At 36.9% G+C, this 27,900-nt stretch overlaps 5 protein-coding genes and 1 long non-coding RNA gene across 19 annotated transcripts; 3 read left to right on the forward strand and 3 right to left on the reverse strand.

Annotated features, from left to right (window-relative positions):
• Nucleotides 1-86: 86 nt before the first annotated feature.
• Nucleotides 87-3,132, forward strand: LOC141901622 (uncharacterized). The gene is made up of 4 exons (XM_074788978.1): nt 87-97; nt 359-2,130; nt 2,209-2,533; nt 2,613-3,132. The coding sequence occupies exons 2-4, from the start codon at nt 386-388 to the stop codon at nt 3,069-3,071; spliced, it is 2,529 nt and encodes an 842-aa protein (XP_074645079.1). The 5' UTR covers nt 87-97; nt 359-385; the 3' UTR covers nt 3,072-3,132.
• A 235-nt stretch (nt 3,133-3,367) lies between these two features.
• On the reverse strand, nt 3,368-4,107 carry LOC141901689 (uncharacterized). The gene is made up of 2 exons (XR_012618851.1): nt 4,025-4,107; nt 3,368-3,818 (listed from the first exon to the last, which is right to left on the reverse strand). It is a non-coding gene; the product is annotated as an uncharacterized LOC141901689 (long non-coding RNA).
• A 120-nt stretch (nt 4,108-4,227) lies between these two features.
• LOC141901629 (targeting protein for Xklp2 homolog) lies at nt 4,228-9,715 on the forward strand. Of its 2 annotated transcripts, none has more exons than XM_074788988.1 (13): nt 4,228-4,448; nt 4,827-4,898; nt 4,991-5,060; nt 5,586-5,810; nt 6,012-6,303; nt 6,795-6,951; nt 7,036-7,180; nt 7,270-7,471; nt 7,558-7,659; nt 7,755-7,934; nt 8,006-8,152; nt 8,249-8,363; nt 9,001-9,715. In XM_074788988.1, exons 1-13 carry the CDS (start codon nt 4,343-4,345, stop codon nt 9,309-9,311), a joined length of 2,124 nt encoding a protein of 707 aa, XP_074645089.1. In that variant the 5' UTR covers nt 4,228-4,342; the 3' UTR covers nt 9,312-9,715. The 2 variants fall into 2 exon arrangements, with proteins under 2 accessions (XP_074645089.1, XP_074645090.1); XM_074788989.1 differs by having other exon boundaries at nt 9,022-9,715.
• A 468-nt stretch (nt 9,716-10,183) lies between these two features.
• Nucleotides 10,184-23,972, reverse strand: LOC141901615 (ubiquitin carboxyl-terminal hydrolase CYLD-like). 3 transcript variants are annotated; one of them, XM_074788965.1, is made up of 15 exons: nt 23,137-23,972; nt 17,803-18,225; nt 17,422-17,572; nt 15,334-15,471; nt 14,399-14,812; nt 13,738-14,291; nt 13,501-13,654; nt 13,154-13,418; nt 12,858-12,949; nt 12,709-12,775; nt 12,510-12,630; nt 12,311-12,419; nt 12,120-12,226; nt 11,797-12,043; nt 10,184-11,683 (listed from the first exon to the last, which is right to left on the reverse strand). In XM_074788965.1, the coding sequence occupies exons 1-15, from the start codon at nt 23,608-23,610 to the stop codon at nt 11,493-11,495; spliced, it is 3,507 nt and encodes a 1,168-aa protein (XP_074645066.1). In that variant the 5' UTR covers nt 23,611-23,972; the 3' UTR covers nt 10,184-11,492. The 3 variants fall into 3 exon arrangements, with proteins under 3 accessions (XP_074645066.1, XP_074645067.1, XP_074645065.1); XM_074788966.1 differs by lacking the exons at nt 17,422-17,572; nt 17,803-18,225; nt 23,137-23,972 and adding an exon at nt 16,130-17,174; XM_074788964.1 differs by lacking the exons at nt 17,422-17,572; nt 17,803-18,225; nt 23,137-23,972 and adding an exon at nt 16,088-17,174.
• Nucleotides 17,331-27,788, forward strand: LOC141901663 (anamorsin homolog). Of its 11 annotated transcripts, none has more exons than XM_074789063.1 (12): nt 18,208-19,589; nt 19,665-19,742; nt 19,831-19,939; nt 20,091-20,217; nt 20,955-21,035; nt 22,418-22,536; nt 25,778-25,967; nt 26,057-26,280; nt 26,461-26,614; nt 26,697-26,831; nt 26,903-27,030; nt 27,108-27,788. In XM_074789063.1, exons 7-12 carry the CDS (start codon nt 25,805-25,807, stop codon nt 27,219-27,221), a joined length of 918 nt encoding a protein of 305 aa, XP_074645164.1. In that variant the 5' UTR covers nt 18,208-19,589; nt 19,665-19,742; nt 19,831-19,939; nt 20,091-20,217; nt 20,955-21,035; nt 22,418-22,536; nt 25,778-25,804; the 3' UTR covers nt 27,222-27,788. The 11 variants fall into 11 exon arrangements, with proteins under 11 accessions (XP_074645168.1, XP_074645167.1, XP_074645166.1 ...); XM_074789062.1 differs by having other exon boundaries at nt 18,208-19,584; XM_074789061.1 differs by having other exon boundaries at nt 19,665-19,939.
• On the reverse strand, nt 24,283-25,389 carry LOC141901684 (NADH dehydrogenase [ubiquinone] iron-sulfur protein 6, mitochondrial-like). The gene is made up of 4 exons (XM_074789100.1): nt 25,206-25,389; nt 24,921-24,977; nt 24,659-24,781; nt 24,283-24,564 (listed from the first exon to the last, which is right to left on the reverse strand). The coding sequence occupies exons 1-4, from the start codon at nt 25,338-25,340 to the stop codon at nt 24,493-24,495; spliced, it is 387 nt and encodes a 128-aa protein (XP_074645201.1). The 5' UTR covers nt 25,341-25,389; the 3' UTR covers nt 24,283-24,492.
• Nucleotides 27,789-27,900: the final 112 nt, after the last annotated feature.

The following is a 27,900-nucleotide window of genomic DNA, read 5'->3' on the forward strand; positions in this document are numbered from 1 at the left end:
TGGTGATATTCACGGAGCCATCCTTTGTATGGCAGTTCAAGTTCAGGGTAGTAGTGACTAGATCGTAATCTGTGGAACCATTTAAATATTCAATAAAGTAAATTATGTTTCAAATAGATTTTGTAAATAATAAGTGACTACTTTATGAATTTCGGCAGTTATGTTGCTCTAATATGTGAATCATTATTTCATTTTTGTCGTAAGTGAACCGAATGACCTGTAGTTCTTTAACGTAGTTGTTTAAGACATATTTAAACCAGTAATGATTTTTAACAAAGATCAATTTCAATTCAAAGATATTCCGACTATTATATTATATTTATTCAGAAAGATTGTGATAATTGAGTTTTTTTTACAGAGTTCTATCGGCGTTAATGACAACAAAATGAATGTTGATGAAGATCTCAACTTGGATGATTTCACAGATGTCGTCACGTTATTCAAGTGCAAATTCTGTCAATATACCGATAGCTCGAAGAGAGGTATAGCAACGCATATAAAGAGCACTCATCTAGCTGATAGAACTGCGGTTCAAACCGGAAAATCAGAGGTGGCTGTTACCGGTATACAGGTAGATGTCGACCAGTCAACTGAAAATAGTAGGGAACATTCATCTAGTATCAATGGTGAAAAGGTTTCTTCTGACCTCGTAATTCAAACCGCCGCTCAAGATGTACAGCCAGATGTGAATAATGATCCTGCCAGTGCTGTTTGTGTTGTAAATAGTGATCCCGATCTTATTGAGTTGAATAATTCCACCAGTGCGGTTAATACTTCATGGGATACAGTCGAACAGGCAGCAGTAGCGGCTTTAGAAGGATATCTGAATGCTACTCATTCAAACACTACAGATAATGGTCTGATCTCTCCCGATGATAAAGGCTCGAGCGTCAACTCGAATGTTAGCGATCTCGAGCGACGGCGAATTCAAAATACGAGTGAATCAATTTCTTCAGAGCATGCAGTCGTTACCGAAGAACTGACTTTTCAGAATTTAGAAGTAAGTCATCCTCAACATATCGTAATAAGTGATAGTCTCGCCGATCCGACGAATAATCAGGTTACGAATACTGATAGTAGTTTAGACGGTAGTGCTGCTGCTACGAAAGAACTTTATTTGTGTGGTCAGTGTAATGATGTATTCTCGTCTATAGACGAATGTAAACAGCACATGATTGACGATCATGAGCTCGTATTAAGCGATGATGTTTGTCTAACTCCGAAAGTAAACGCCACTGGTAAAATGATGGTTGACGCTTCCATTCAGACGCAAACGAAAAAAGCGGGGCGTAAACGCAAAACGGCGGTGGTCGAATGTGCTGAAACGGAAGAGACTCAGTTCCTCGATAGCGATAACGAGTTTAATGACGACAAGATGGCCAACGACGAGCCACCGGAGGGCAGCGTCGCTCGTAAGAAACGTAAAATCAAAACTCCGCACGCGCTGAAAGCAGATTATCAATTCAGTCGAAGCATGTTACGAATCGCGAGACGAACGAATACCGAACGATTTCGAAAAAATCGCGAAGTTTTATCAAAATATACAATTGCGTGTAACATCGGCAAATGCAGCGCTAAATTTTTCCTCGACGAAAGCCTGAAAACGCACAGAGCTTGTCACATCGAGGCGTCCAATGATTTTCGGTGCCATGTTTGCGATGACGAGACGTTTAAAACGTGGAAAACCTGTCAAATTCATCTGTATCGAAAACACAACATCGACACCGATCTGTTTACGTGTACCGAGTGCGAATATAAGTGTAATACATTGTCGAAACTACTAACGCATATAGAAATACATGGAGAGGCTCGAAATTATCAGTGCCACGTTTGCGGTTATCAGTTTAAACAATTAGCCGGATTACGAGTGCATCATTCCAAAGAGCATTCGCTGAATGATGTCGATGTCGCTGACATTCCGGTAGTCTCCACCGATGCAAAATCACCCGCGGCGAAACAGTGCTCTATTTGTCAACGAACTTTCGTCAACCGTCAATGTTTGAGTAAACACATGCAAGAGGTGCATAAAACGAACAAACTGTTTTCGTGTGAATTATGTGATTACACGTGTAGCCGCAAACCGATGCTTAGACTCCACATGCGTACACATACCGGTGAAAAACCACACAAGTTAGTATCTAAAATTTAAGAATGTAATCTTCTTTCTTTATTGAAGGTAGTAATGAATTGTATTGTTTTGTCTTATAGGTGTGATCAGTGTACATTCGCATCGGCCGATCATAACTCATTACGTCGACATAAAATGCGTCACTCGGGAAAGCGTCCTTATGTTTGTCCGCACTGTCCGTATAGCTGCATACAGAGCGTATCGTTCAAAGGTCACATGTTAAGCAAACATCCCGGGCGCGAGGGTTTGTACGCTTGTCACCTGTGCAGTTTTCAGTCCGTGAAGAAAGAATCTCTCGATAATCATTTGAACGATCACAGCAACGGAATCGTTAAACAAGTTTCTCGGAAGACAACTCAGAAACGACAAGAAGAGAAACAGCAATCTATAATACATTTTCAGCAGGTTAGTTTTCATCTGTCGAGCGAAATGTTCTCAAGATTCACGTGTCTTATATTGTAAAACTGATTGTTTCTATTTCCAGGGTCAGAACCCACCTTCGATCCCGGGATTATCAGATGCAGATGCAGCTCAATTGATTTATTCTGCTTTAAATGTCATACAGGAAAAGGCAGCTCAAGGTGATGACACTGCGCAAAGTTTTACGTTACAAATTCCCTGTTCTGGAGGCGGCAACAGTCAGGAACAAACTGTTTATTTTGCTGTACATCCTACAGATGGGACAGATATAGCGACTGAGGACAATAATACTCGGATAATAAATGAGAACAATGCTGTAGAAACGGCTTCAAACAAGAATAACGATTCGAGTGCCACAGCACTTCAACAATCTGAAAATATTTATGTGCAAAATGTTGAATCGTTATCTGAAGTGATAGCGGAAAGTGGTAAAAATGGAACTGTTCTAATAAAGGTAGAAGGGACGGGAAATAATCGGCAGCAGTTTCATATGATTGAATTACAAGAAGGGTCATCTGCCTAGTCATCCATCATTCATTCCTGAAATTATTGTATAGGATCACAGTTGTTTGTGAAAAAATAAATGCATTGATTGAATTAAAAGCTTGTTCCAATTTTTTCATCGTTTGCAATAAAGTTGTTGACCATCAAATATTAGATTGTTTTTCCTCATTACTATACATAAAGGATCAAAGGTACTTCATTCCTCATCAGCATCCTTTTCTTCCTCCTGAAGTTCTCAATCACCGCAGAACCTAGTTCCTTTGAATTTCAGGCTTCATCAGAATGAAAATCAACAATTTGAGAGGAAGAATTACATAAAAACAACTGATATTTCTATTTTTCGAAAGACTAACTAAATCCGTGCAAAAATTGATGACTAAGACAATCAATCTTCACGATAAAGTTTACTCTTATCGATTTTTTCCATTTGTTTGTGCCTTCGTTTATCTCTGCATTCCACGTACAATCGACCTTTCCTTCGCACAAAGTAACACGAGTCGCATCTTTTTCGTAGAATTGTTTTTACTTTATACGACGCCACTTGGGATAAGTTTGAGTTCAATGGCTGTAAGAAACGTGCTGGTTGTGGAGTTTCTGTGTTTCGTGGAGCCACAGCAACCTGGCGAAGAAAGCTGGAACACGATGGAGTAAAAAGTCTTCGAATATTTGTGGTCCATGTACCACTGACATTTCTCTGAGCAAGCTGAATAAACCCACGCAATAGCATCTCCTCCTCAGTTTGGATTTTCTGCAATGTCAATGAAACCTAAAAGAAAAAAATACAGTTTTCAATGTATCGTTGACTAAGTCTGTTCAATATACTCAAATTTGAATTTGTTACGACAATTTTGGGCCGACGTTAGTAGGCTGTTTAAATTAGTATAATTCACTGAATCGTTCAAAAATTTCATCAAAGTTGAGTTTATCATTATTTTCTTTCATATAAAAGTCATTTCGATAAAGCTTAAATACCTAGAAATGAGAATTATCGATGATATCAAATGTTTTTAATTCCTTTTCCCATATATTCGTTTTCAGCTAGTGCCACCTGGCGGTGCTTATTTTACTTCCGGGTTTTAGACCAATCAGAGGTGACGATACAATCAAAACCTGAAAGGAATGATTTGATTGGTTAAACTCTAGGCGGTCTAACTCGAATGAAGAAATCTGATAAACTTGAAACGGAGGAAGTCTTCATCTAAATTGTGGGTATTCAGCCCGAAAATAAGACGAATATCTGTATTTTATTGAACTGAAGGAGAGTAGAGTAGGCATAGTTATTAATTCAAGATGACTGCAGCTACCGTCAACACAGATTGGGAATTCCACGCTCCGCAATTTTTCGATTTTGCCAACCCGGAAGAATACGAAAATGACGAGGCCGATGCTTGGTTTGGTACGTTGATATACATTTTCAATCATAGGTCCTTACTCTTCCATGGAAGACACACTGGTGGTACTAACCTTGGTTTGGTATTTCTAGTTTTTAAGTTACCTTTGCCAGTTGTTTAATAATTGTTACCCATTTCTGCTGTAAAAAATCATTATTAGGCCCTACATTCTGCACACTTTTTATACACTGCGCAGTTCAACCAAGCATATTTCTTCATTCATTACGTTAAGAAATATATAGGTCTGAATTATCTGTAATCTATAGTAATAATAATACGTCGCAGTATCAGATATCGGCATTAATACGACGGGTAGGGGGTCTGCATTATACGATTTCATCCTGCATTTTTTTCAAAATAATGTTCTGTGTTTCTTCTTTCAGATGTACAAGAAACTACTGGTAACATTGATGATGAGTCTGGCTTTTGCGATGAAAGTCATCGAGAAGGACAAGGTAAACTGATAAAAACTGAACCTATGCAGAGGGAAGTGGACTATGATTTACGGGGCGCAAGACCAATTATCTAGGGCCTATTTTATTTCTAGAAAATCAATCGAAGAGGGGAGAAAAACGTCAAAGAACAACTGAATCAGTGTCGTCTATTCCTGAAGAGAGGTATTTCACAGTTTTTGACAATTAACCATTTGACTTACATATTTTTTTTGTTGCACACCAAGATAATTTGCTACAAGCAACATTAATGACATTAAATGTGATGCACGGACATAAACATCTTCACCCGTCAAGGGATTCGAACCCACTCTGCTAAAGCCGTTCCACGAACCCCTTGACCTCACGAGTCGTTACTATACGACCAGAATCAGGTCAGGCCAATCACAGCGCTTGTTACAAACGACATTAGGCATCTATGGAATTTCCTGGTAAATAGACCAATCAGCGAACACGTAGCGAATGCGGAAGTATTGTCGTGTGTTGATATATGACGTCATGCGCAAAAGCGCCAGTAATGAAATCGCGCGTCGTGAGGCCAGGGGGCTGGTGGAAGCGAGTTCGGGAGCGATACCGGACCCCTGGCAAGCAAGGATGGGACGTAGAAATAAGATAGAAATAAGACCTAGGCCAAAGAGTTATTGTTTAAACATATTTGTCATTTATATCCCATGCCTTTTGTCATTAAAGCCCCAGTGCTAAACGGAGGCGAGGCACTCCGCATACACGCAGCACCTCTGTGAAGAAGGCCGTCAGGCGGGCGGTTCCATCGACAGGAAAACGTGCTACTCCAGTGGTACGAAGACCTCTGCGACCGAACAATCTGCCGACTGGTAAACCACCGATGACAATTAATAAATCAGCTGCTTCTCGCGTTAAAGTTCCAACCATTCCGGTTACACCAGCGTTTATGAGGTAGGGTCTAATATTATTGTTATTGTTCTAAAGGATCTGTGAGAGGCTCATAAGAGTCTGTGGTTATCCTCTGAGTAGATGAGTTCATATAAACATTGACTAATTTGATACTCTTCGTTTAGACAAATTGATGAAGCAAATTATTGATTTTGATGAATTGAGTCTTACAATTATGTGTCCCGTTTGATATGTTTTCAACAGGCGGAAACAAATGAAGACGACAACTGCAAAAACTACGGAACAGATTGAAATGGAGAAGATCGAAGAAAGTCGTCGTCAGGCTGAACAACAAAGAATTCTTGCGAAAAAATCATACGAACAATTGAACTCGGCTAAAGGTCATATGCCTGCGTATTCGGCTAAACCGTTAACAAAACCTGATGAGTTTAACTTTCACACCGACACGCGTGTAAAAAGCCACGCGATGGAAACACGAAATGACATCAAGTCACAAGACTTCACGAGTATGCTTCGAAAACCAGACGTAGCAACAGTAAGTATTTGACTACTGTTAATCGTTATGTTATTGATACAGGAACTAAAGTGAACTGTGTTTATAGGTCTCATGTCATTATCATTATAAACGTGTTTATTTTTGTTATGAATTTCAACTATTGAATAGATACAATAAACAGTTAAATCTTTTAGAAATAGAAAAAAACTTGTACCAAGTATTTGTGCATTAATTATTTATTAATGCAATTAATATAATTCAGAGCGAGAGAACTTTTATAAACTCTTTAAATTGATAGTCACCAAACGAGCTGGATACCAATAGACGTCTGCCAGGCCTCCATCCATCTGATATTGAAGATGATGATGAGTTAGTCGAAACCGGCATCACGATGATTTCCAGATCTCTCCACGACTGAGATATCTCTGTTAAACCACTTACGGATAATACAAAATCTGTTAAATTATGGTTCCACTGTATAAAAGATTTATATTGCATTATTTGAACTTCAAAACAATCTCCATTTTTAGACATATCAAACGAAGGGTCCTACGGTGCCTAAGCCATTCTCTCTGCATGACAACAGACCTGCAGAACAGGGATACAAATTTGTGTCCGATGCTCAAAAATTGATAGCGTTTCAAAAGAATACTCCAGATAGATTCCATACGCGAGCTAGAAATAAAGGTAATTATTATTTCACTTTCTAATATATGCGTCGAGCCATTTTCTTATATTCCTTGAGATGCATTTTCTCTCCTGTGTTAACAGCGGCGACACCTCGTAGACACAGTCCTCGTTTGAATAAACTCACCGTAGCACGAACACCGAATTTAGAGACAAGATGTCGAAAAAGAAATATTCACATTGTTAGTCAAGCCGAAATGGAAGAAAAGGAAGTCGATGATATTAAACGGTAAATACCGCTCGCTATAGTGATATGATAGTACGTTATTCCATTTGTGATAAAATTTTGAATTACTTGATTTGCTTCGAATGAATTAGGTTTAAATTCCGTGCGAAACCTGTCAATAAGAAGGTATTAGATCAACCAGAAACATTGCCGGAAGTGACGGTGAAAGAGCCGACTGTACCACAACCTTTTAATCTTCACGCCGAACGTAGTCATGAACAAAAGTCTGTTGATGAGGAAAAATACGAATTTCATGCTCAGCCCGTTCCAAAAAATATCCTAGGAGGAGTCGTAGTAAGTAATGGATTTAGTTCTGCTAATTCCTTCAATCAAAATGTAATGGATTTACTGGTATAGGCTCTGTTTGAATATGTTTTTAGGGTGTCAAACCGGCTAAAGAAATCCAATGTACAGTTCCTGAATCGCCAGCATTCGCTCTGAAAAACAGGGTGCGATCCATAATGGATAAAACTAAAGTTCAGGTCGGTAAATTGCTTATAGCGTCCATCAAAATTGCTGTTAAATCCATGAGTTTATCTGTACCAAAACATGATTAATTTGTCTACTTTCACTATAGGAGGAGCCTGACCAGATAACAGTTAAAGCTAACCCTGTTCCCCACTACGGTTTAGCATTCCAACCAAAATTGAATCATCGAAAAACTGTTCCGCAACCGTTTAGTTTTGAAGTTCGAGATAAAGATAAAATCCACGCGAAAGAAGAGAAAATAAAGCATGTTCTTGAAGAGGAGAAAAAGGTAAATGTTTGATGAATTCATATTGAAATCAAAAGTTACGGTAGATAATTGACTATTGATTTGATTTCAAGATGCATGTATTCCACGCAAACCCTCTGCCTAGTTCATCACCAGATGATTTACCTGAGAAGAAAGTTAAGCCTAACACAAATCCGAAACCTTTCAATCTAGAAAGCGAAGTACGCGGCGCTTATAAAACTGGGGAGTGGACAAGAAAGGTTTGTATACAAAAGATTCATGAATCAGCTAAATTTCAAATGATGTAAATTATTCATCATTCCTATATACCGGGTATGTCTTAATTTTTTATATAGATGGAAGATGAAATAAAACATCAGCGTCATCAAGCATCCAGTTTTAAAGCTAGACCCAACCGTGTCACTTGTATGAAACCTTTCGAACCAAAGAAAAGTGAGAGATCAGCTTTGGGTGAGTAGTTAATTCGAGGTCTGACGATCAATTGGTGGTCATGCGATATACCATTCTTCCTGTTAGTTAACCCATTTGGCTGTAGGTTTTTGATGCCTAAATAAACGTTTAAGCTAATGGCACAATCCAAAATCACTAACTGATCTAATTGATTTTAACATTGAAGTCTTATAATGTGTTTGTGTTACACGCGGTCTTCAACTTCAGTTAATCTGTCCCCTTTAAATTTCTATGTCTGTTTTGTATTTTCACTGTATTGTTCTGTCGAGCAAACATGGTCCCATTGTCCAAATTTCCATGTAAAACCTTATGTGTTATCATCCCCATCTCCTGTCGGGGACATACATTTGTAGTGAAAATAAATGCTGTTTAGATAGAACAGTATAAGAATTAAAATCATACTGGCTATTATATGGGATCTGCACGTAATGCGTAGTTCAATTCACAATACAGTTCATAGAACTACGGATTATCTATTATCCACCTACACCATTTTAATGTACCAAAAAGCTTGGTCCCGACTGATACGGATTAACCGAGGTTGACTATATTCTTAACTGCCACTTAGTGTTTAAGGTGAATGTGTTTCATATTTATATTTATGGATTTAACGTTAACAACTTTCCGTCATTCTCAGGGAAGGATGAATCTATTTCAGAGGTGTGCGAGATTGAATTGAACACGGATCGTCGCGCGGCAGAACGCAGAGATTTCGAACGTCGCAAACGAGAGAAAAAGCAGGAACTCGACGCCGTACTGGACGAGGTGCGTAAACGCAAGGACACCGAAGAACAAGAAGAAATCGCGAGACTTCGCGCCGAAGCTGTTCATAAGTCGAAACCGATTCGACATTATAAACCAGTCGTTATTCATGGTAGTGAGAAGACATTAACTACACCTATGTCGCCTAGATTCTCCGAACGTTTAGCTTTCAATAAGAAACAGTGATGCGCAGTGTAGCTATTAATTTTCACAGTAGCGGGGTAGATAATTCATTGTTATGGAAATAATTTAGGTCTTTGCGTGAAAAACTGTGTGTGATATATCGAAGACATTGTGTAGAATGTATTTGAATCTATTTCTAACTTACGTATTACTGTTGATTTCGTTTTAAGGGGTATATTCCATTTCGAATCTCTATTTATCTCTAATCAGCTCCTGAAGGGCGCGTAGGATATCGCTTGAATTTACTGTGACTAGTTTTATCGGGGACTTCTGTCATGAAAAATTTACCAGACATTGAGCATAACAAGTCTTACATTATTTCTCTTGGGATTAAGATTTTTCATGGTTAAAAACCACGTTGCCAATATTGCTTCCTAATTGTATCTTGTGAGCAGTTCTTTTATTATTTGTTGCAATTGTATGATATATCGTATGTTTTATCATTAATAAATTGAGTATGTGTAAATATGTAAATTGTCGTTTTAATTTTGATTTACTGAATCTCGGATCTGTTGAAGTTAGTAAGCATTTTATAAGGAGTCAATTAGCGAGTTGAGTGCGAACAGTGAGGAACAGTCGCATGTTTGCAGCAGAAGACGAAGTACTACTTTCTTTTGCTGCCACCATATTTGCTTTCGAAATACACAGGTGTAATTGAAAAATTCATCCAGCATTCGAGATTTTCCAGATAATAGGGCAAGCATGGCATCTTCAGTATTCTCTCTCGTCGTATAAGGCTAATGATATATCAGATTATGAAGACTAATATAAATGAATCTTTTTCAACTATTTTGCTGGGATCTGATGCATTTTATTTGGAAAAATTTAACAGTCCACTGTGTTTATACAATACATATTAACGGAAAAACAGGATCTCGTGGCATAATTGAATTTATTGATTGATATCTACATATCTGTTAAAATCAAACAAAATGAACGAGAATACGAAAGTCAAATGAAATTTTACTAAATGCCATGTTTAAGTCTGTATTTACAATGAGGCTATGACAACGGCATAATTGAAAACCTTACCAGAACATTGCTATATACTTACTGCATCATCTTAGCAATTCATACTAAATTTGAACAATATGTCTTCAATGAAAAACCTTCATTTCGAGGAAAAATGTCAATGTAAATGTCTATGCTAGTTCAATTTTCAAACTAACACAAAGAATGAGTTCTTGCCAACTAAAATGATTTAACGATCTTTCATAATCATATTTTGTTAATTTAACAATTTCATGACCAAGCATTAAGAGCTTTTGTTTGCCTACATTATGAAACCGATTGATACTAATTGCAGTCTATTATCTATAAATGTCTATAGCGATGAATAACTACTTTTCAATTATATATCATTCATAGTAAAATGATTTGCATCACATCATTAGCAGTTTGTACAGAAAAAGTGATTTCGAGTACTCGTAGTTTTAACAAATAGAAATTTGTAAAACTCAACAATTTTGGGACAACAATATACAAAAAAATTATTACGAATCACGGTTAGAATTTTTGAAACATCCCTCACTTTCAAATTCTCATTTATGTACATGTACTAAGATTTGCGCTCAACTAAGTATCATTATATAGCATACGGTAGAATACCTAGGTAGGTGAAGCTGTGACTACAAAAATGATGACTGATTCTTTTTTTTAACAACAGAATCCATCCTTATCAAATGTCTAGCATGAAAATTGCCTAATGTTGCTAATTGAACAAACATATATCCATGTTAAATTGACTAAGCACATACGGTACATTTTGTACACATATATTTAACACAGATTTTCTGTGGACTTAATGATGTGATTCGGATACGTAGCTACAATAGTCACACACAAATAAATAGTAAATAGATCGTATCACAAATTTTAGTACTAGAAGATAAAACGGTCTTCAAATTAAACTCATCAATATTCAAGGAAAGATTAGTCAGTAATATAAGTAAAATACATATCATTGGGATCGAATAAAATATGATTTCTTCACTGAACTATTTCGGGTTAACTTTCCCCTTATATCCATGGTAAGGATTATCAGTACTTCTGAATTTAGTCTATCAATCCAAGAGCACAAGCTCACTTTCCTATTGACCCTTCAGCAAGCTGAAGATCAGCCACATCTTAGGTCACGAAAAATCAATTCCGGGTAAACCCATTTCGAAGTAGTTCCATCTACTTTCATTTATACATCATGACTTCTGTACTCTGATACATACACAAGTATGCATCACACAAAACCCGACGTGCATACGAAGGCAGCTGGCGATCTTCTTTCAGAGACAATATTCGCTCATGGTTATCATCAGCCAACCATTCCGGAAGCTCTTGACAAGGTTGAACTTCGGGAATATTATAGCCATGTTCTTGCCCTATAAGAACAAATGAGACACTTTATATGCATGTTACAATCTTTATTTGTATCGTCATATGCTCAGTTATTTCTAGCCAGTCTTAGTTAATTTTTTCTTAACGCGGTATTTACCCATGCGATCAGCCATGCTGTCAAAGAAAACCCACGGTGCTTTTCTTCCTGGTCCACATTTAACAAACGCTACGTAGTGACTAGTCTCAATACAAACAACGGCAAAGAGCTCCATCATTTCATGGTCAATCTGTACATTACCATCCCCTAACAGTTCCTTCTGCTGGTTGAGAAAATCTTTGTAAGTTTCCGGTACTATTATTGGCCGAGAAATGTGTTTAGTACGTTCTGCATGCCGGCTGTGGGTCTGGAAAAAATAGCACAAGTCTAATAATTGAAATCTGAAAGAGAGTTCAATTATCCTGGTACATGAAAATTCTTACCAGATTGAAACATTTTCCACAAAAAGATGTCTTCCCTGAAAAGTGATTGTAACACTGCTTGCATTCACATTCAGCCAGACATCCACAGACTGCACACTCTCTAGGAGCTAGAATGAATGATAGATGACTTTATTACTTAGAATGCCTATTCCATATGTCATAATACTAGAAACCAGTATCATGAAACTCACCATTCATCAGTATATCGGTGATATCCAAATACAAACTGGGGACAATACGCTGATACATTTTGTAATCCTTGCCAAATCTAGGCATCTGCAGTATCAAACAAGATGGTATCTGAAATATGAAAGTCATAATTTCTTAACTAAGCAAATTCGATGAATCACCTTTCATTGTAGAGCATTGCATAAAAACCTCTCATCATACCTCAGCTAATTTGATATCAGATTGCAGAAAAGACAAATTCAGAAGTTGCTGTGTTGTAGGCAGGACAATTTTCTCATCTTTTTCAATGAATAACTGGTAGAAATACGATTCCTGTCCAGAGCTGGAAATAATCACTAAAATCAGATACACACAAAGAAGAATGGCACATGTATCACCTTATTAAGTTATTCATCAGTACCTCAGTTTTATCAAAGGATCTGCTTTCAATGTCTGTTGCAATAGTGAATTGAGAAATTCTTCTGGATCTGCATGAGAGACACATACATACAAAACATGTTTCCTTAATTCATTAATTGAACGATATATTAAATTTGTCTGACTGCTCACCTTTTTCCTCACCCATCATGCCATTGACTGAACTGAGTTTGTCAAGAAATGTCCTCAGTTTTAACAATTTGTCGGCTCTTACATAGAAAAACCTATAATACGTAATGTAACGGTGTAAAGAGAGAGACTAAGCTGGTGAGGTCACCTGTTGATCAGAAAATGAACTATTAGTACACTCCCATTAGTAATGGGGAATGAATAATGGTGTGGATTTCATCTGTTCCACTCAGTGAAGACATCAATTTTCCGTATCAAGCGAAATATTGGCAACTGAATCTATCGGTGTAAAAACTCACTTTCTTAAAGGATTCACAATCGACTCTCGGAGAACCTTTTGTATTTCTTCATACTCGTCTAAATCAGTAGCCTTCTTTGGTCGATGAAGAATTGTATCAAATACTTGCGTAAATGCAAACATACTAAACAATGTTGCATCCAAGTAACACGAGTTATGGTGACCCTGTAGACCTTTATTCTTCCCACAAATATTTGGCAGGTTTTTTTCAACTGTTGGTGGTGAAACATTACCCGGTATGTCTGGACTTTCTTCACTACCAAAGGCTGTAATAAATTTTATATTCTCAATTTTACACATAGCAGTAAATGACACCTGAGACAGCAAACAGAAGGCGTAATTCCTTACTTGGTTCTCCAGTTCCATTCAGGTTTTTTGTTTCCTGGAAGCGTGGGTCCTTGCGCACTTTATTTAGATAAACAAAAAATCCTTTCTTCGAAGGACAGCTAAAAATACGTCGGCCATTGAATGTTCCATCTAAACATGCAGCGCATTCTTCTTCCTATCAAAGACATTCAATTCAGTTCACTAATCCTAATACATATATAAGTCATGTAAATAGCGACATTATCAAACACAACTCACCATTTCTAGTCCAGCCACTAGTTTATTACGATCCTTCGCCTCTGGTAAACAACCGATCCATCGAATAACCCCGTAACGCGGAGGATTCTCTAAAACCTCGACCACTGATCCAATCTCTAAGTCCGCAGTATTCGAATTCAGTGATGTATTTTTTGGGGCCGATGAATCTGAATTTTTACGCGATCGCTCTGATCTACCGTTATAAACGCTGTTACCATTATTTGTGACGTAGCTGCCCGCTACAGAATGTTCAGAACGGTTTCTATTAGTCGACGTATTATTACCATTCGACTTTTTATCTGTACTTTCACTGCTACAACTACTACTGCTACTACAAGAAGGTTCTACAATTTGCGGTACGTCTTTTAACAGCTTCGGTTTGTAATGTTCTGAATTTGGGGGATAAACCGGACTTGTATTCTCGGGACTGGAAGAATCTGTGAGATCACTCAAATTGCTAATTCCACTAATATTACTAATGTTACTTGGACTTTGCGATATTCCTGAAAGTCTACACATTCCATTTTCATGTTCCAACGTGTCGCTGCAGGTGTCTGAAAAATATACACATAAACATAAGTAAATGTAAATATAATTTTTCACTGTAATGATGAGCCCAATACAAACAAGACGCGAGAAATATCTTTTTACTGGTACTTACCATGGTTCATATCTATGTATGAAGGTCTAACTGGTTCAATATCAGCTGTCACAGTGTGAACATTTTTGGAATTGGAATTTTTCAGAACTGACGGTCGAGTGGCATTGGGCGATAATGGAGAACGTAGCATCGGTTCATTTGTCTCTGGTAATCCGTCATTACTAAACGAAATCGCCTTTTTCTTTTCAGTTTTGATATGTCCACTTCGTGTAGGTGGCAAACCTTTACTGTTACTGCTGCTGCTGCTGGAAGACTGAGCAGAACTAGTTTTACTATGAGAATCAAGTGAACTAGCGCGTGTTTGTTGCAATGACCTTTTCTGATCTCGCAGCACATCAGTTTCCTCTTTGCCCGTCTGTTTGCTAGCCATTTTAACAGCTAACGTAGGACTCATAGCATTAGTGTCATTATGATCTGAAAATGGATACCATTTAGAAGTAGTCTTGTAAAAATTAATAACTAAATTGCATAGACTTCATTTTTAGAAAAAAACACCCAAAATCGGAAGAACAGGTAGCATATATGTTTCTAAAGTTTCTGATTTATATAAATCGGGGGTGGGTCTAAAAAATTGGAAAGCAGGTCCAAAAGAAGTGGGAGAGCATTCCTTGGATGAAGCAGCCATGCCGATAGATCCCCTTGGTGCTAGTAAAGAAATATACACCTGAAAAGATGCAATTTCTTAAACGATAAGTGTCATATTTACAGGTTATCATGATCTTTGTCTTGACAAAAAGGGCAACTTAATGGGAAGGTAGAGAACCAGACCTCCGAACGTACTCAGAAGTATTATGCCTGAAACATCAGAACGATATGCTAGCTGAACCAATGTGCTTCTTCTGTCCAATTGTGGATATTTAATTCTGCTACCAGCTTAAGATTGGTATTGGTCTAATTACAATCTCAGCCTTTGACTATCAAATACGTATATTTACAGGTTTTTTCAGATTTTTGCCGTCTGTCATTCGGCTTGTGTACAGAAGAATAAGTATTAAATCCACTGGTGCCCGAATCAGAACTAGAGCTTTTGTCATCACGTTTCAGTTTTGGACGCGTTCGAGGTCTCTCAAAATCTGAATGAAAAAAATATCATAAATATCTTCTGTTAAGAATAAATACATGTATTAGAAACACCTCAGTAAAATGGAAGACTTTTTCCACTAAGTTTTCTTTTTAATGCTCAGAGGCTTGTGTGAAGCTCATATTACACGTACAATGAATGATTATCAACAGGTTTAACTCAGTAAATTGTCACCAGGTATAACTATAATTTTTCCATACCACAGAAAGAAATACTGTAGTCCATGAAGGAAATAAACAATGCGAACCTACTAGTGATCTGAATAAGGCTCTGTGGGTTGAGGGACATACATAGGAAGTTGTAGAGTAAGACTACTCAACTTTCTATATATGTTCCTCAACCCACAGAGCCCTATTCAGATCATTGGTAGGTTCACAGTGTTTATTTCCCTCATGCAGGAGGGAAGTCAGAGCACTCTACCACCACTAACATTGGAACGCGTTGATGAGAACAGTGACATGACTTCAAACCCATATGCCGTGACACTTCAATGAAAGTGAAAGTATATTTTTTAAATTTTATGAGCATTTTGAAAATCTATAGCACAAAACTATGTATAATGTACGTCACTCGGGGTGGACTTTGAGCGCTATATTTGACATTCAAACCTGATAAAGGCTCGTCAGTCAACTGTTGATCCTTCATATTACCAGTTTCTTCCTCTCCAATAACAACATAATCATCAATGCTTTGTGGTCCTATAGCGTAGGTACTGGTGCTTGTATCGAAAGTCTTGTCTTCAAAATGTGTCGAGGTAAAAGAATCAGGAGACCTATAGCTTCTAGATAGATAATTCGTGATCTTTCTATTATTCATATCTTCATCTTGGTGTCTGCTTCTATGTTTCATATCTTCATCTTGGTGTTTGTTTCCATGTTTCATATCTTCATCTTGGTGTTTGTTTCTATATTTCATATCTTCATCTTGGTGTTTGTTTCTATGTTTCATATCTTCATCTTGGTGTTTGTTTCTATGTTTCATATCTTCATCTTGGTGTTTGTTTCTATGTTTCATATCTTCATCTTGGTGTTTGTTTCTATGTTTCATATCTTCATCTTGGTGTTTGTTTCTATGTTTCATATCTTCATCTTGGTGTTTGTTTCTATGTTTCATATCTTCATCTTGGTGTTTGTTTCTATGTTTCATATCTTCATCTTGGTGTTTGTTTCTATATTTCATATCTTCATCTCGGTGTCCATCAGCTTTTCCATCCAAATGATCCTGACTTCCATTGTATTCTGAATGTCCATCCATCTTGTTTTTACTGCCTGATGAATTGCTGGATCTTTTAGTCAAATGAATGCTAGGCGAAATGTCTTCAGATCTTCTACTCTGATGTTTGTCACCGAAGTGATCATGTTGAAATCTAAGATCCGATTTGTCACTGTCACAATTCGAGTCATACTGATTTCCTATTCCATTTTGTTTCAAATCCATGGTTAGAAATTTCACAACTTTTTCAAAGGAGTTACTCATAAACATAAACACAAATCCGATATAGATAATGAATTTCAGGTATAAATAGAGAATATTCCAAACAGTAAGTACGAGAAATGAATTCCAGTTCCAAAAGATTTTGATAATCCCAGCTACAATATTACAAAGTAATATGTAGACACGCCAGAAAGGACTTATAAAGAAGTAGTCCACAATTAACATAGCCAGCACTGAGTGTTTCACCACTGACGACTGAATAACTGTCATGTGAATATTCGCCGTATTCCTAGTGTACAGGCAAATAATGCAAGTGAAAATCAATACGGGGTAAAACCCAAGGTTATTTATGTTCAAAGGCTGCATTATCTAAGTATTCACAATGAATATTATTAAACGCAGTCATTCAGGATTATTATGTGGGTTGAACAAGACCCATTTCATGAACTGATACTTTTCATCAACCACGGTAAGCTAATAACACATAGAATCAAGATATATACGTTACCGATGAGAGGCATTTTCACATGAGTGGGTGGATTTAAAAATTCCTCTTCTTTCATTAATCCCATGATTGGTACGAGCGATGCATGATCAGACTTAGTTTTAAACAGTTGTTGATCTTTGTATTTTCCGGTTCCCGACCCGACCGGGTTGTCCTAAAATATCGAAATGATAAATACCCAAGTCTTATTCATTTCCATAAATTACATGATATACATTTATTCAGATATAACAGATATATGGAACAGATAGAACAGATATATATTAAAAAAATATTTAAAAAACATTCATTTGGAAAAACCTTCTATTTCCCTGATTCTCAACTCGGTGAAATAATTTCAGTCCTAACAGATTGGGTTTACTGTATGAAAACTTGTATACTTACAAATTCGACACCGACTGTGACTTCATCGGGTACATCAGGCAGGTATCCGATCCAGCGGACTGTACCGTATTCCGGGCCTCTATCGCTCAGCCAAACAACGCGTTCATTTTCAACTAACTGATGCTGTCCAGTTGACCGCATTGCCATCGCCATAATTGGTGATGTAGCCGATGGTGGAGTTGCTATTGATGTAGTTGAACTGATACTAGAATACTGAGGAGTAGAAGGTGATGGTGTATACACAGGAGGAGGTACCGATGGCACAGCTGTATGATGATGATGATGGTGACTGTGCTGGTTTTGTCCGGGTCCACGGAAACGCCGGATTTTTGAGATATTCACGAATATTCCACTGTCCGGTTCACACATGAAATAACGTTGACTCGACAATGTTCCATCAGTCGTTCCTCTACCTTTATTTTCCTGAAATGAGAAATTCAAAATTACTGTGTAACTCAAGGGTTTTTTTCATAGATAGGGGATGACCCATTCCGCGGTATCGCTGCCTTAGCTTTGAAAGATAGAAAACCACTCGCAATTATTCAATCTATTAAATGTTGTTTATTCAATGTCTTACTGGAAATGATATTATTGCAGAGAGAATGAATACACGCTGAGTATCTGCGTTATGCTACTGATAATAATTCAGGCAGGAATTGATTAATCAATGAAACACTACTGGATCATCGAAATAACAAGAATAGATTGAAACATCCAATAGTCCGTTCCCTGACAAAAATGTTATCACTCCAGTTGGGGGCTGGGCATTAATTGATAAGTTTTGTTTGCAGAAATATTGGCAGCCACAATAATCCAACCTCCATCTTAATTGATAAATGTATCGACTGTTGACTTTCTTGCCTGGCATTTTCCTATCGTTTTTGCCCGTTCGCCACATTTTAGTAGCCATAGTGAACGTTATAAGTATTACACTCCTTTAACTGATCAGGTGATAAAACCCAGATCAGAGCATTTGCCAGTTGTATTAGGCGAGGCAATTAATTACCAGAAAACAAATGTGTTAGAAACAGCAGTAAGAATTTTACGAAATACTCAATCACTGTAATTACGAAGATTATTGAAGGGAATGAACATACCGCTACGCGAATACCATTGCACCAAACTATCACCCTGCTGGATTCTAATCTAAACTGTAGAATGGCATCAACAAAAATGTCATGTCAGACTTTGATGAAATCGTGTTTCTATCCCAGATTCATGTTTACATTTATGCTCCTAAGAAAGGTTAACCATTTCCAATACAGCAAAATCATCAAAAGAAGGCTGATAATACAGTACCAGCTGTCAGTATGGATGAGAGTTGAAATTTAACCTTGATGGGAATAAATGCCTATAAACTCTTCTTCAGTTAAGTTTCCTGGATACAATAAAAAAAGAATATATCACCATTATCCGAATATCCGAATAAGACGTGGATTTCGTTCCATTGCGACGCTAAGACTTTATAACGTTACCATAAAGAATCTACCAAAGATGACAAGAAAAGTTTTTTCAAAGAAAATAATTGTTTTGATGAGTGTATGCGAGTACTCTACAGAATAAATGAATCTATTCAACTCTACGAGATATGACGAGGTAGAAATTTGGATAAGAAGAGCTGAATGAAGCTAGAATCGACATTCCACAGATAAAGCTGCAGCTGTGCCAGAATAATTCCAACAAACAGTTCGTTCTCATCAGTGTGAGAAATATGGAAAAATACAACAAAGATTAAATGTTACAAAGACTCTGACATGACTGTCACAACCCAGTCACAACCCAGTACGGTACAGCATTTTCTCCTACAACAACAAAGGTGTTATAATGAATAACCTATTCAATCAAAGATCATATTTTGGAAGGTACTTGGAAGGTCTGATGAAGAATTTTGGGATGGAGAAATCTCAATCAGAGTGTACAAATACCAAAAATACCACAAGGTATGGCATAAGGGGGTTTGAATTTGTGCTGCAACTCGGTAGAATACTGTCATCTGATATTAATCAGCTGCCGGAAAAACATCTTCAGTGCGTATTCTTCCGCCTGGATTTCGTAACAGAATGAAAACAAGCTAAAGCAAACAACAAGCACGCTGCGCAACAGAACATCCTACATTATACTCTCCGCTCCTACTTAGGTAGGTACTTCAACCTTTCCTTTACTCATGAATTCATATCCTTTGACCTCAGCGCGAGGATGTAATAAATAAAACATTATGACCTCTCTACCTCGCTTTTCACTCTACCTTGAAGGTAAATACAGTCTGTTTATATGGACATATATTAAAGGTTGCCCGTGCTGATGTTGGAATGATACTTCCAGCTGGTGGAAATGCTGAGAAATCATACCGCAATGGATTCCACCGACGCAAACTTTTTGACGTCAGATGCAAGGTGCATTTCAGAATTCTATTGGGTGAGAATGATTCAACCTTAGTGAATTCTGCCAGATGTTCATTTTAATACTGTGTGGCCTACCGTAAAGCACATAGCTAGCCTTTATAGGAAGATGGCAATACGTCTAATAAAGTATCTATGACATTATGTATGTTACTGAGCCTTCACCTCAAATATTATTCCAGAAAATATATATTTATATATATATACAACAGATATAGATTTTAAAAACTTATTAGTTTATAGCTCATCCTACATTTTCCATAAAATCCTTCCTGATATAAACTCTGATCATGTACGGAATCCCACAGCTCTGCTGTGAATAGGGACTACTCAGTGGGTTGATGAGATATCATGTAGCCGAGACATTTCAAATAAAAGGTCGACGAAAGATTTCTAAATAGACTTTAAGACATTTAAGCGAATGTGACAGTTAATTTGGTGAGAGTATCCGGTATGCCTGGTCAGCTCAACGGTGGCTTATCACCGCATTAGTTCTGTCAACAAACCCTCGTCAGGACTTTCTCTTAATGGAATTTGCGATGGTTGAGACAGCATTCATACAGCATTTGATTTTGCACTTCAAAGAGAAGGCAAAACTAGCAATTAATCATTAATCATCATTGGCATATTCCTTTGAGCACTCCAGTCAATGTGCTACCTTAACTAATATCAATATTTCTAGCTAACTGCGGTTTGTCATTCTTGTAAAAAATTGAAAATATTGATGCCACTATTGATGCTATTGTGTTATAGAGGATCCCGATGATGAAATCGAACAAAACCTTCATAAACCACAAACATTATCAGCAAACTGAGTCAGAGAAAACCACAAAGGTATGGTAAGGATCAGACCCAGACATCATTAGTAATATATGATATATTTTTAACCTGGGCCAGATTTGGCCCGTGCCCAATTAGGCCGCGACCGTCCGTTCACAGTGGTGCCAAATGGGGCCGTGTGTGTTTGATAGACTAAATTATGCCCGACAAAACCGTCGGACCAGGCCTGTGCCACATTTATTGGTAGAATTATTCTGTGTGTATGCAACTTGGTTCTGGAAGTGACTTTTCCGCGCTTCTAATTACATCTATTTGATAGCATTTATGAGTTGAGTGATTTATAGGTGAACGCATTCTCTTATTACGCATGGGTCAAATTTGACTCGGGCCTGGTGCAGGCCAGTTTGACCCGGGCCAAATAGTTTCCGTGTGATCGTGATAGCATACATTCATTAGCACGTAAGCAAGATAATTAACACGCCAATCAGGTCTCGTAAGTAATTATCGAAGAACCATAGGGATTGAAGAAATAATTAAAAACAAATTATCTTATCAAACTGTCTTGGTTTGATATGAAAGCTAGGGACCTTTTAATCTAAGAGAAATCATCTTTGACTTACGCTTAATCAATAACGAGTTCAGAAATGTTCAGCAAGTACTAGTCATTACATTTCCTAACTGGAAGCATTATATAATGAACATCATCTGTAGGAATATTCCTAATTATAAACTGTACAAAGATTCAATTAGTAAAGTAAGAAGCGCATCTGATACCCAGATGATTCCTACCAATCTAAAGCTGTAATTCTACCATCCTTTACTGAGCCTGGCCATAATCCACAGCCACTCATATATTGAATATATGACAACTGGAAATTTGCCATAGTTCGATGTTTTTAGCAGAAACAGAATCAAGTCATTGCCTGAACCGCTGTAGTTAACGCCTACACACAGACAGGCCTACATCTTTACATATCAATGACACGATAATTTTTAAACCGGTTGTCGTATCATGGAAACCATGCCATAATTCGAAATTGGTGATCGGCATTAAACAAACAATATGGCTGTTTGATGAAAACAGATGATTTTGAGATGTACGTAATTTGTATGCAGAGGAGATAGATTACGCTTTAATGACTGCAAATCAAATCTCATTGCATCCGTAATGATAAATAGCCACATGAATATTTGAACACAACCAGCAGAGGAGACTCTTAAAATAGAGGCTTATGGCAAAAATCATGATATATGTCTAAATCAGAAAACTTTGATTCTTATGATAAAAGTTGTTTTAGGTGGAGTGCTCGGTGCTAAAAGCAATTATTTTCAGCTGCTTGGGGAAAAACTAATGATAGACTTAAACTCAAAATAAATTGGGGAATAGTGAAAATTTATCGTTAAATTCATTATAAATCAGTTTAATAATTTCTTAGGTGTAATCCACACTAGCGAATGTTGCTTCCATGCTGGTTTTACAATGAAGCGATGAACAAGAATTCTGTACAACAAAACGCCAGCAGTAAACTATGTTATCCTTGGCACACACAGATCTGTAAGTTATATACAGCCTATACCTAAGTAACGAATGTTCAGCACCGAAGCTTATACCTTCCTCGTATTTATATATACCTGACGTACTGCTGTATAGGAACGGTACATAAAGGTATTTGAGAAATTGTGTTACTGAATAAAATGTATGATGCACATAGCATATTTGCATGTACAACATATGTAACTAAAAATACAATCAAACTCTGAATTAAATCATGCACTTAGCCAAGGTTATACCCAGCAATATCAAATTATGTATTGGCTTTTGAATATCTTATTTTCATCGGTAAGATCTTCCGAAATAGCATAATCAGGGGTAACCCCGAGAACTTAAACTCATCACAATCTACTTCTGAATTTGATGTCAGACTTTCAATATTTTTTGATATGGTACCACACTAGCCATAAAACTATTAGCAAAGCAAAAACTGTTCCCGTTATCATAAACCATCGCTTAAACTGTTGATGAAATGATAGATGGTACAGGATTCAAAAACAATTCAAGCATCATGCAGCATGGAAATCATAAGCTATAGGCTACAGCCATATAATTAAGAAATAATGTTTTTGAAACAGAAAGGTTCTACACCTTAAAACTCACCAATAGTTCAACACCAAACCATAAACCCCTTATTCCTGTCAAACATCCTTTGTATCGAATGATGCCCGAAGCGCGATCTGGTAGGTTTGGGTAATGTAATATTGAAACAAAATCCGAAACCAGTAAATTCAGTCCTTCGTCGAGCCATTGCTGGTCATCAAACACTTTCACTCTATCTGCACATGTACTGATAGATGCCAATAATAAATACTGTTCAAATGTTATCTTCGACACATCGTTTGGTGGACAACTTAATATAAGATTATCAAAATCTAATGACGCGAAGTATGAAAATCCGATCTTCTCGTGTTTCTTGGTTTGTTTATCCTCGTAATCTTTCCATAACGTTCCCGGTAGTACGGTTATTTCATCGCCGGCTTTTTGTCGTGATAAAAATCCAGTTTTTTCCTTCTTGTTCGCGATGTGTTCTTTTTTAAGAATATAACGAGGTCTCTGTTGTGTGTCTGATGCCATTTTGAGGGTAAACTATGAACAGCCATAAGATTAATATCCTGATTAAAGTAAAGCGGTGTACTAATAGTGAGTGTGGGAGTGAGTTCGGCTATCAGACTGAGTGCTTTATCAGAGTTCTACATCTGAATGAAGTGCAAGACGTGTGTCGTAGACAATCCTCTGCCTGGTTCGTGTGTAGCTCCTTACTTTTTTATAGTTAATTAACACCGGTCTAATTACTCCTGACACTAATCAATTATTTGTAAGCAGTAAGTGAAAATAATATATCTAAACACGATAGTACACACCTTTACACCACTGCATCAACGTGAGCACTCATCCGTAGACAACATCAACATCATCAGCTGCTGCCGGGGTATCCCGATCGGGGATTCCCTTCAGCCTTGGTATCATTTATCACCTACAGAGGCAGCACCTGACGGTGTCTATGAATACAGTTTAATAATCTATTTCGATGTTTAAAAACCTGTATTTTGTAATTTTTGTGTTGTCCCTCTTACCTGCTTACTTACGCAGAGGGTTGCTCGTGGAGTAATCATTTGAAATGATTACTCCAAGGTTCAAATGATTACTCTAAGGTTTAATGTAGATAAAAGAAAACCAATCACACCAACCATTTGGTAATGATTACCTGCAGCTTTCCCACACTAAGAACATTTCACAATTTTTCCAACAAAACTATTTATTACATATCATGTATATATAATAAGTTCATAAATCATATTACAATAATTTCAAATCTAGTTTCATACAATATCTTTGACCGTTTATATCCAAATATCTAATCAAGATTTTGATGTAATCTGAATCTTTGAAGAATTTGTTAAACTACATTTCAAGCGAGCACAACTACGTATGTACAAGATCACAGAGCGATGAAAACTAATGTCCATGGCTTCCATCTAGATAGAACCTCAAACCACAGTATCCACAAGTATGATTACCAGGTTGATCCTGAAAACAGTAATATACCATATGAAGCAATACTCAACGCTTATTATATAATTTCAGTGGATTTCAATAATCATTCAGTGGTCTTATAACATACCAGGTTGATAAAAACTTTAGGATGACCAAGTGGGCCGCCACCACCATCGCAATGCACTACTCTCTCTGTGCATGCCTTTGGAGGAACCTCAGCAATTAAATCTATAGCAAAATTCTTATTGACCTAATGATTATGAAAAAAAAGAAGAAAAATGAACAATATATCTAAAATAAAAATTTAACAAACAAAAGTATTGCAGCAGTTTGTTGTCGGTCTAAGATGTTCAATCAGCTCAACTTAAAAAGGCATCCTTTTAACTTACCACTTTGCTCTTTCCATCATTGAATCTTGCTAGTCTCCAATCATTCTGCTCAAATTTCTAAAACAGATTACTTATTGTCTTTATACATTGCATAAACAAATTGTCACTAAATCAAGAAAGGCCCCGAGAATTTTCACTTTTCCTCCACTCCAGACAGACGTAAAAGTCCAACAACCAGAGCAGGACAAAACTGTCGGTCAAGAGAGACAGGAAGAAAACTCCACCACCAGATCCCATTCCCCAAAACTATTTGATAGATTAATCTCATTTCATGTATTTTATTACCTGTCCAGTGTGTATTTGGAAATCTTCCCCTGACTGTGACTGTGTAGAGTATAGTAATTTGGACCCTCTGTTGATCATAGGCCCGAATCTAGAAAAATATCGAGATTTTGTAACGATGTTGCCTAAGGTCGCCATTTTAGGAATCGCTAATTGTAGGAGCCGGACAACTGGAGTCTCCGAATAGCGGAGGGCTCCGACTATTCCCACATCCACTACTGCCAACTTCCGCTCCCTTCCAAGGTCACGTGGACATCGAGAATCGTTTTCTCGAATTTCTAAGCTTTTTTCGGCTTAAAATCATTATTGAAAATAGATAGGTAAATTAAATTTATCAAATAAATACAACCATCCTAGACGTGGTCGTTACGGTAGTGAAACCACTCAGAGAGAATGACTCTATAGATATATATATATATATATATATATATATATATATATATATATATATATATATATATATATATATATATATATATATATGTTGGTTAGAATAAATACATTTTACTACACTAAGTATCGACATAAACCGTTCTAAATTATGTTCGCGATCCGCTGATTGTTTTGTTTTCCAGAATATTTGATTTCTTGAATCATCTAAGATGGTAGCGTCAGTTGATATAAAGAGTGGGCAGACTGTCTTGCTGTTGTGGGGTGGAAAGGAATCTCCGCCAGAATCGATTAATTCAGTTGTGTCTGAGCTAAACAAGAAGGTTGCCGCAACTGGTAAAGTACAAGTCGAGCATGTCGAACGGTTACACCTTTGTAAGTTTAAAGCACAGACTAGTTTTCATATAAATGAACTGTTGAATGAAGGAGTCATTGATTTATAAAATAATGTTTGAATATTTTAGCCGCTCATAAAGACTCATCATTTGACGTCGCCCTGTCCGGCTTTTTACACCCTGCATCTGTGATACATGATTCGGATGTTCTTGTTGAAGTTGCACGTATTCTCAAACCTAGCGGATGTTTTTATTTGAGGGAACCTACCACTGATACGGATGGTGACAAATTGAGATCTGCTGAAAAGTTAGCTTCTTCGTTAAAGCTAGCCGGCTTTGTCAATGTATCCAATGTAAGTGAACAGGCATTCAATCATATATATATATTAACAGTAAGAAGTGTCTTGTAGATATGCATTTATGACATCCAATTTTATAGTTGTATTGGTTTAGAAATATTTGGGTATGCTTAAGGTAAAGAATCTATTAATAATTTAGTTAAGTCTTAAGAATCTATTTATAATTTACTTAAGGCCAGCCGCTTATCACTTACACCAGCAGAACTGAAGGATATTCAACAGGCTTTAGCATTAACATTAGATGTATGTTTAACTCAAATAAGTGGTCAAAAGCCCGCGTATGAGGTTGGAGCGCAGACTCGGTTGAAATTGTCGTTTGGTGCCAAAAGTAAGTTCATCATCATTGAGAGATACACATTGGTTTACTTAACTACATCATTCAACTTACTAATTGATACATGTTTTTGTAGAACCTAAAGATGTTGTAAAGACTGCCGCAGTTTGGTCACTTTCCGCTAATGATGTCCTTGATGATGATATTATTGATTCTGATGCACTATTGGACGAGGAAGATCTTAAGAAGCCTGACCCAAAATCTCTAAAAGGTTCGGAATAATTTCCAAAGACCTAACCGTGACTTTTTGTACCATATATTGTATTATCGTCTTAATCACAGCTGAATGCGGTCCAAATTCTGGTCGTAAGAAAGCATGCAAGAACTGTAACTGTGGTTTGGCTGATGAATTAGATGCAGGAGGAACGCCTACACAAAAAACACCTCAACAAGCATCTGCTTGCGGAAGTGTAAGTTCATGTTCCAATATGTGATGATCTGACTGATATTTCATTTTGATAACACAAATCTTTAAATTTTGTTTCAGTGCTATCTCGGTGATGCATTCCGTTGCGCGAGTTGTCCTTATCTTGGGATGCCGGCTTTTAAACCTGGAGATAAGGTTACACTCAGTGAAAGGCAACTGAAAGCTGACACATGAACAAAACCATATTGGTTCATTTACGATGTAATTTGAATAGCCTTAATAACTGTGATCCATAGAACTGATGATTTTAATGTATGAATTACGCTTTGATGTGTCGAATAAAATTATTATACACAGACTCCTACTTTAACTGTACACGGTACTTGTCACTTGTTAAACTGCTCAAATCGATGAATTTTACTATAATTCATTCGGAAAAACCATAGAAATTTCATGTTTCTCAACACGAATATTCTGTTCATCTCAGTGAAATATTTGCAGTCCCAATAAAGCAGTCTACTGTTATAAACGGCATTTCTTATGCCAAGAAAAATGACAATATTCGCGTATTACCTGGTTATGCTGGTACTCATTACTGTATGAACGTACATCTAGTCATATTTGATCCTTGAATTTTCAAATTCAGAAATTGAACTGTTTAATTATTGAATACAAAGTACTTTTTTGTACTAGTATGGAAAAGTTTCCGTAAAATTATAATAATAAATGATCCTTCATTTATCATGACTGACCAATTTGTGTTTAGTAGAGATTTTGTAAATCCTTTGCACGTGGATAATAAATTTAGTACATGTGTCAAATTAATTACTTGTCATTACTCGGTTTTTTTCATAAAAGATGCTAGATTTGATCAAGTTTTCCTCTCACTGATGATCCCAATATCAAAGCATTA

This window comes from Tubulanus polymorphus, chromosome 3 (genome assembly GCF_964204645.1).
Source record: "Tubulanus polymorphus chromosome 3, tnTubPoly1.2, whole genome shotgun sequence".
Classification (NCBI taxonomy): domain Eukaryota; kingdom Metazoa; phylum Nemertea; class Palaeonemertea; order Tubulaniformes; family Tubulanidae; genus Tubulanus; species Tubulanus polymorphus.

Excerpts from the sequence above, each read along its gene's own strand:
- LOC141901622 (XM_074788978.1), top strand. The coding sequence starts at position 386 with ATGAATGTTGATGAAGATCTCAACTTGGATGATTTCACAGATGTCGTC. Across the intron at positions 2,131-2,208 it reads ACCGGTGAAAAACCACACAA|GTGTGATCAGTGTACATTCG; the intron begins GTTAGTATCTAA and ends TTTGTCTTATAG. Across the intron at positions 2,534-2,612 it reads CTATAATACATTTTCAGCAG|GGTCAGAACCCACCTTCGAT; the intron begins GTTAGTTTTCAT and ends TTCTATTTCCAG.
- LOC141901629 (XM_074788988.1), top strand. The coding sequence starts at position 4,343 with ATGACTGCAGCTACCGTCAACACAGATTGGGAATTCCACGCTCCGCAA. Across the intron at positions 4,449-4,826 it reads CGAGGCCGATGCTTGGTTTG|ATGTACAAGAAACTACTGGT; the intron begins GTACGTTGATAT and ends TTCTTCTTTCAG. Across the intron at positions 7,472-7,557 it reads ATATCCTAGGAGGAGTCGTA|GGTGTCAAACCGGCTAAAGA; the intron begins GTAAGTAATGGA and ends ATATGTTTTTAG.
- LOC141901615 (XM_074788964.1), bottom strand. The coding sequence starts at position 17,138 with ATGTTAATTGTGGACTACTTCTTTATAAGTCCTTTCTGGCGTGTCTAC. Across the intron at positions 13,655-13,737 it reads TAGTGGCTGGACTAGAAATG|GAAGAAGAATGCGCTGCATG; the intron begins GTGAGTTGTGTT and ends TGTCTTTGATAG. Across the intron at positions 12,227-12,310 it reads CACCGATATACTGATGAATG|CTCCTAGAGAGTGTGCAGTC; the intron begins GTGAGTTTCATG and ends CATTCATTCTAG.
- LOC141901684 (XM_074789100.1), bottom strand. The coding sequence starts at position 25,340 with ATGGCGACCTTAGGCAACATCGTTACAAAATCTCGATATTTTTCTAGA. Across the intron at positions 24,978-25,205 it reads TCCAAATACACACTGGACAG|AAATTTGAGCAGAATGATTG; the intron begins GTAATAAAATAC and ends AATCTGTTTTAG. Across the intron at positions 24,782-24,920 it reads ATGATGGAAAGAGCAAAGTG|GTCAATAAGAATTTTGCTAT; the intron begins GTAAGTTAAAAG and ends CATAATCATTAG.
- LOC141901663 (XM_074789067.1), top strand. The coding sequence starts at position 25,805 with ATGGTAGCGTCAGTTGATATAAAGAGTGGGCAGACTGTCTTGCTGTTG. Across the intron at positions 25,968-26,056 it reads TGTCGAACGGTTACACCTTT|CCGCTCATAAAGACTCATCA; the intron begins GTAAGTTTAAAG and ends TGAATATTTTAG. Across the intron at positions 27,031-27,107 it reads AAGCATCTGCTTGCGGAAGT|TGCTATCTCGGTGATGCATT; the intron begins GTAAGTTCATGT and ends ATTTTGTTTCAG.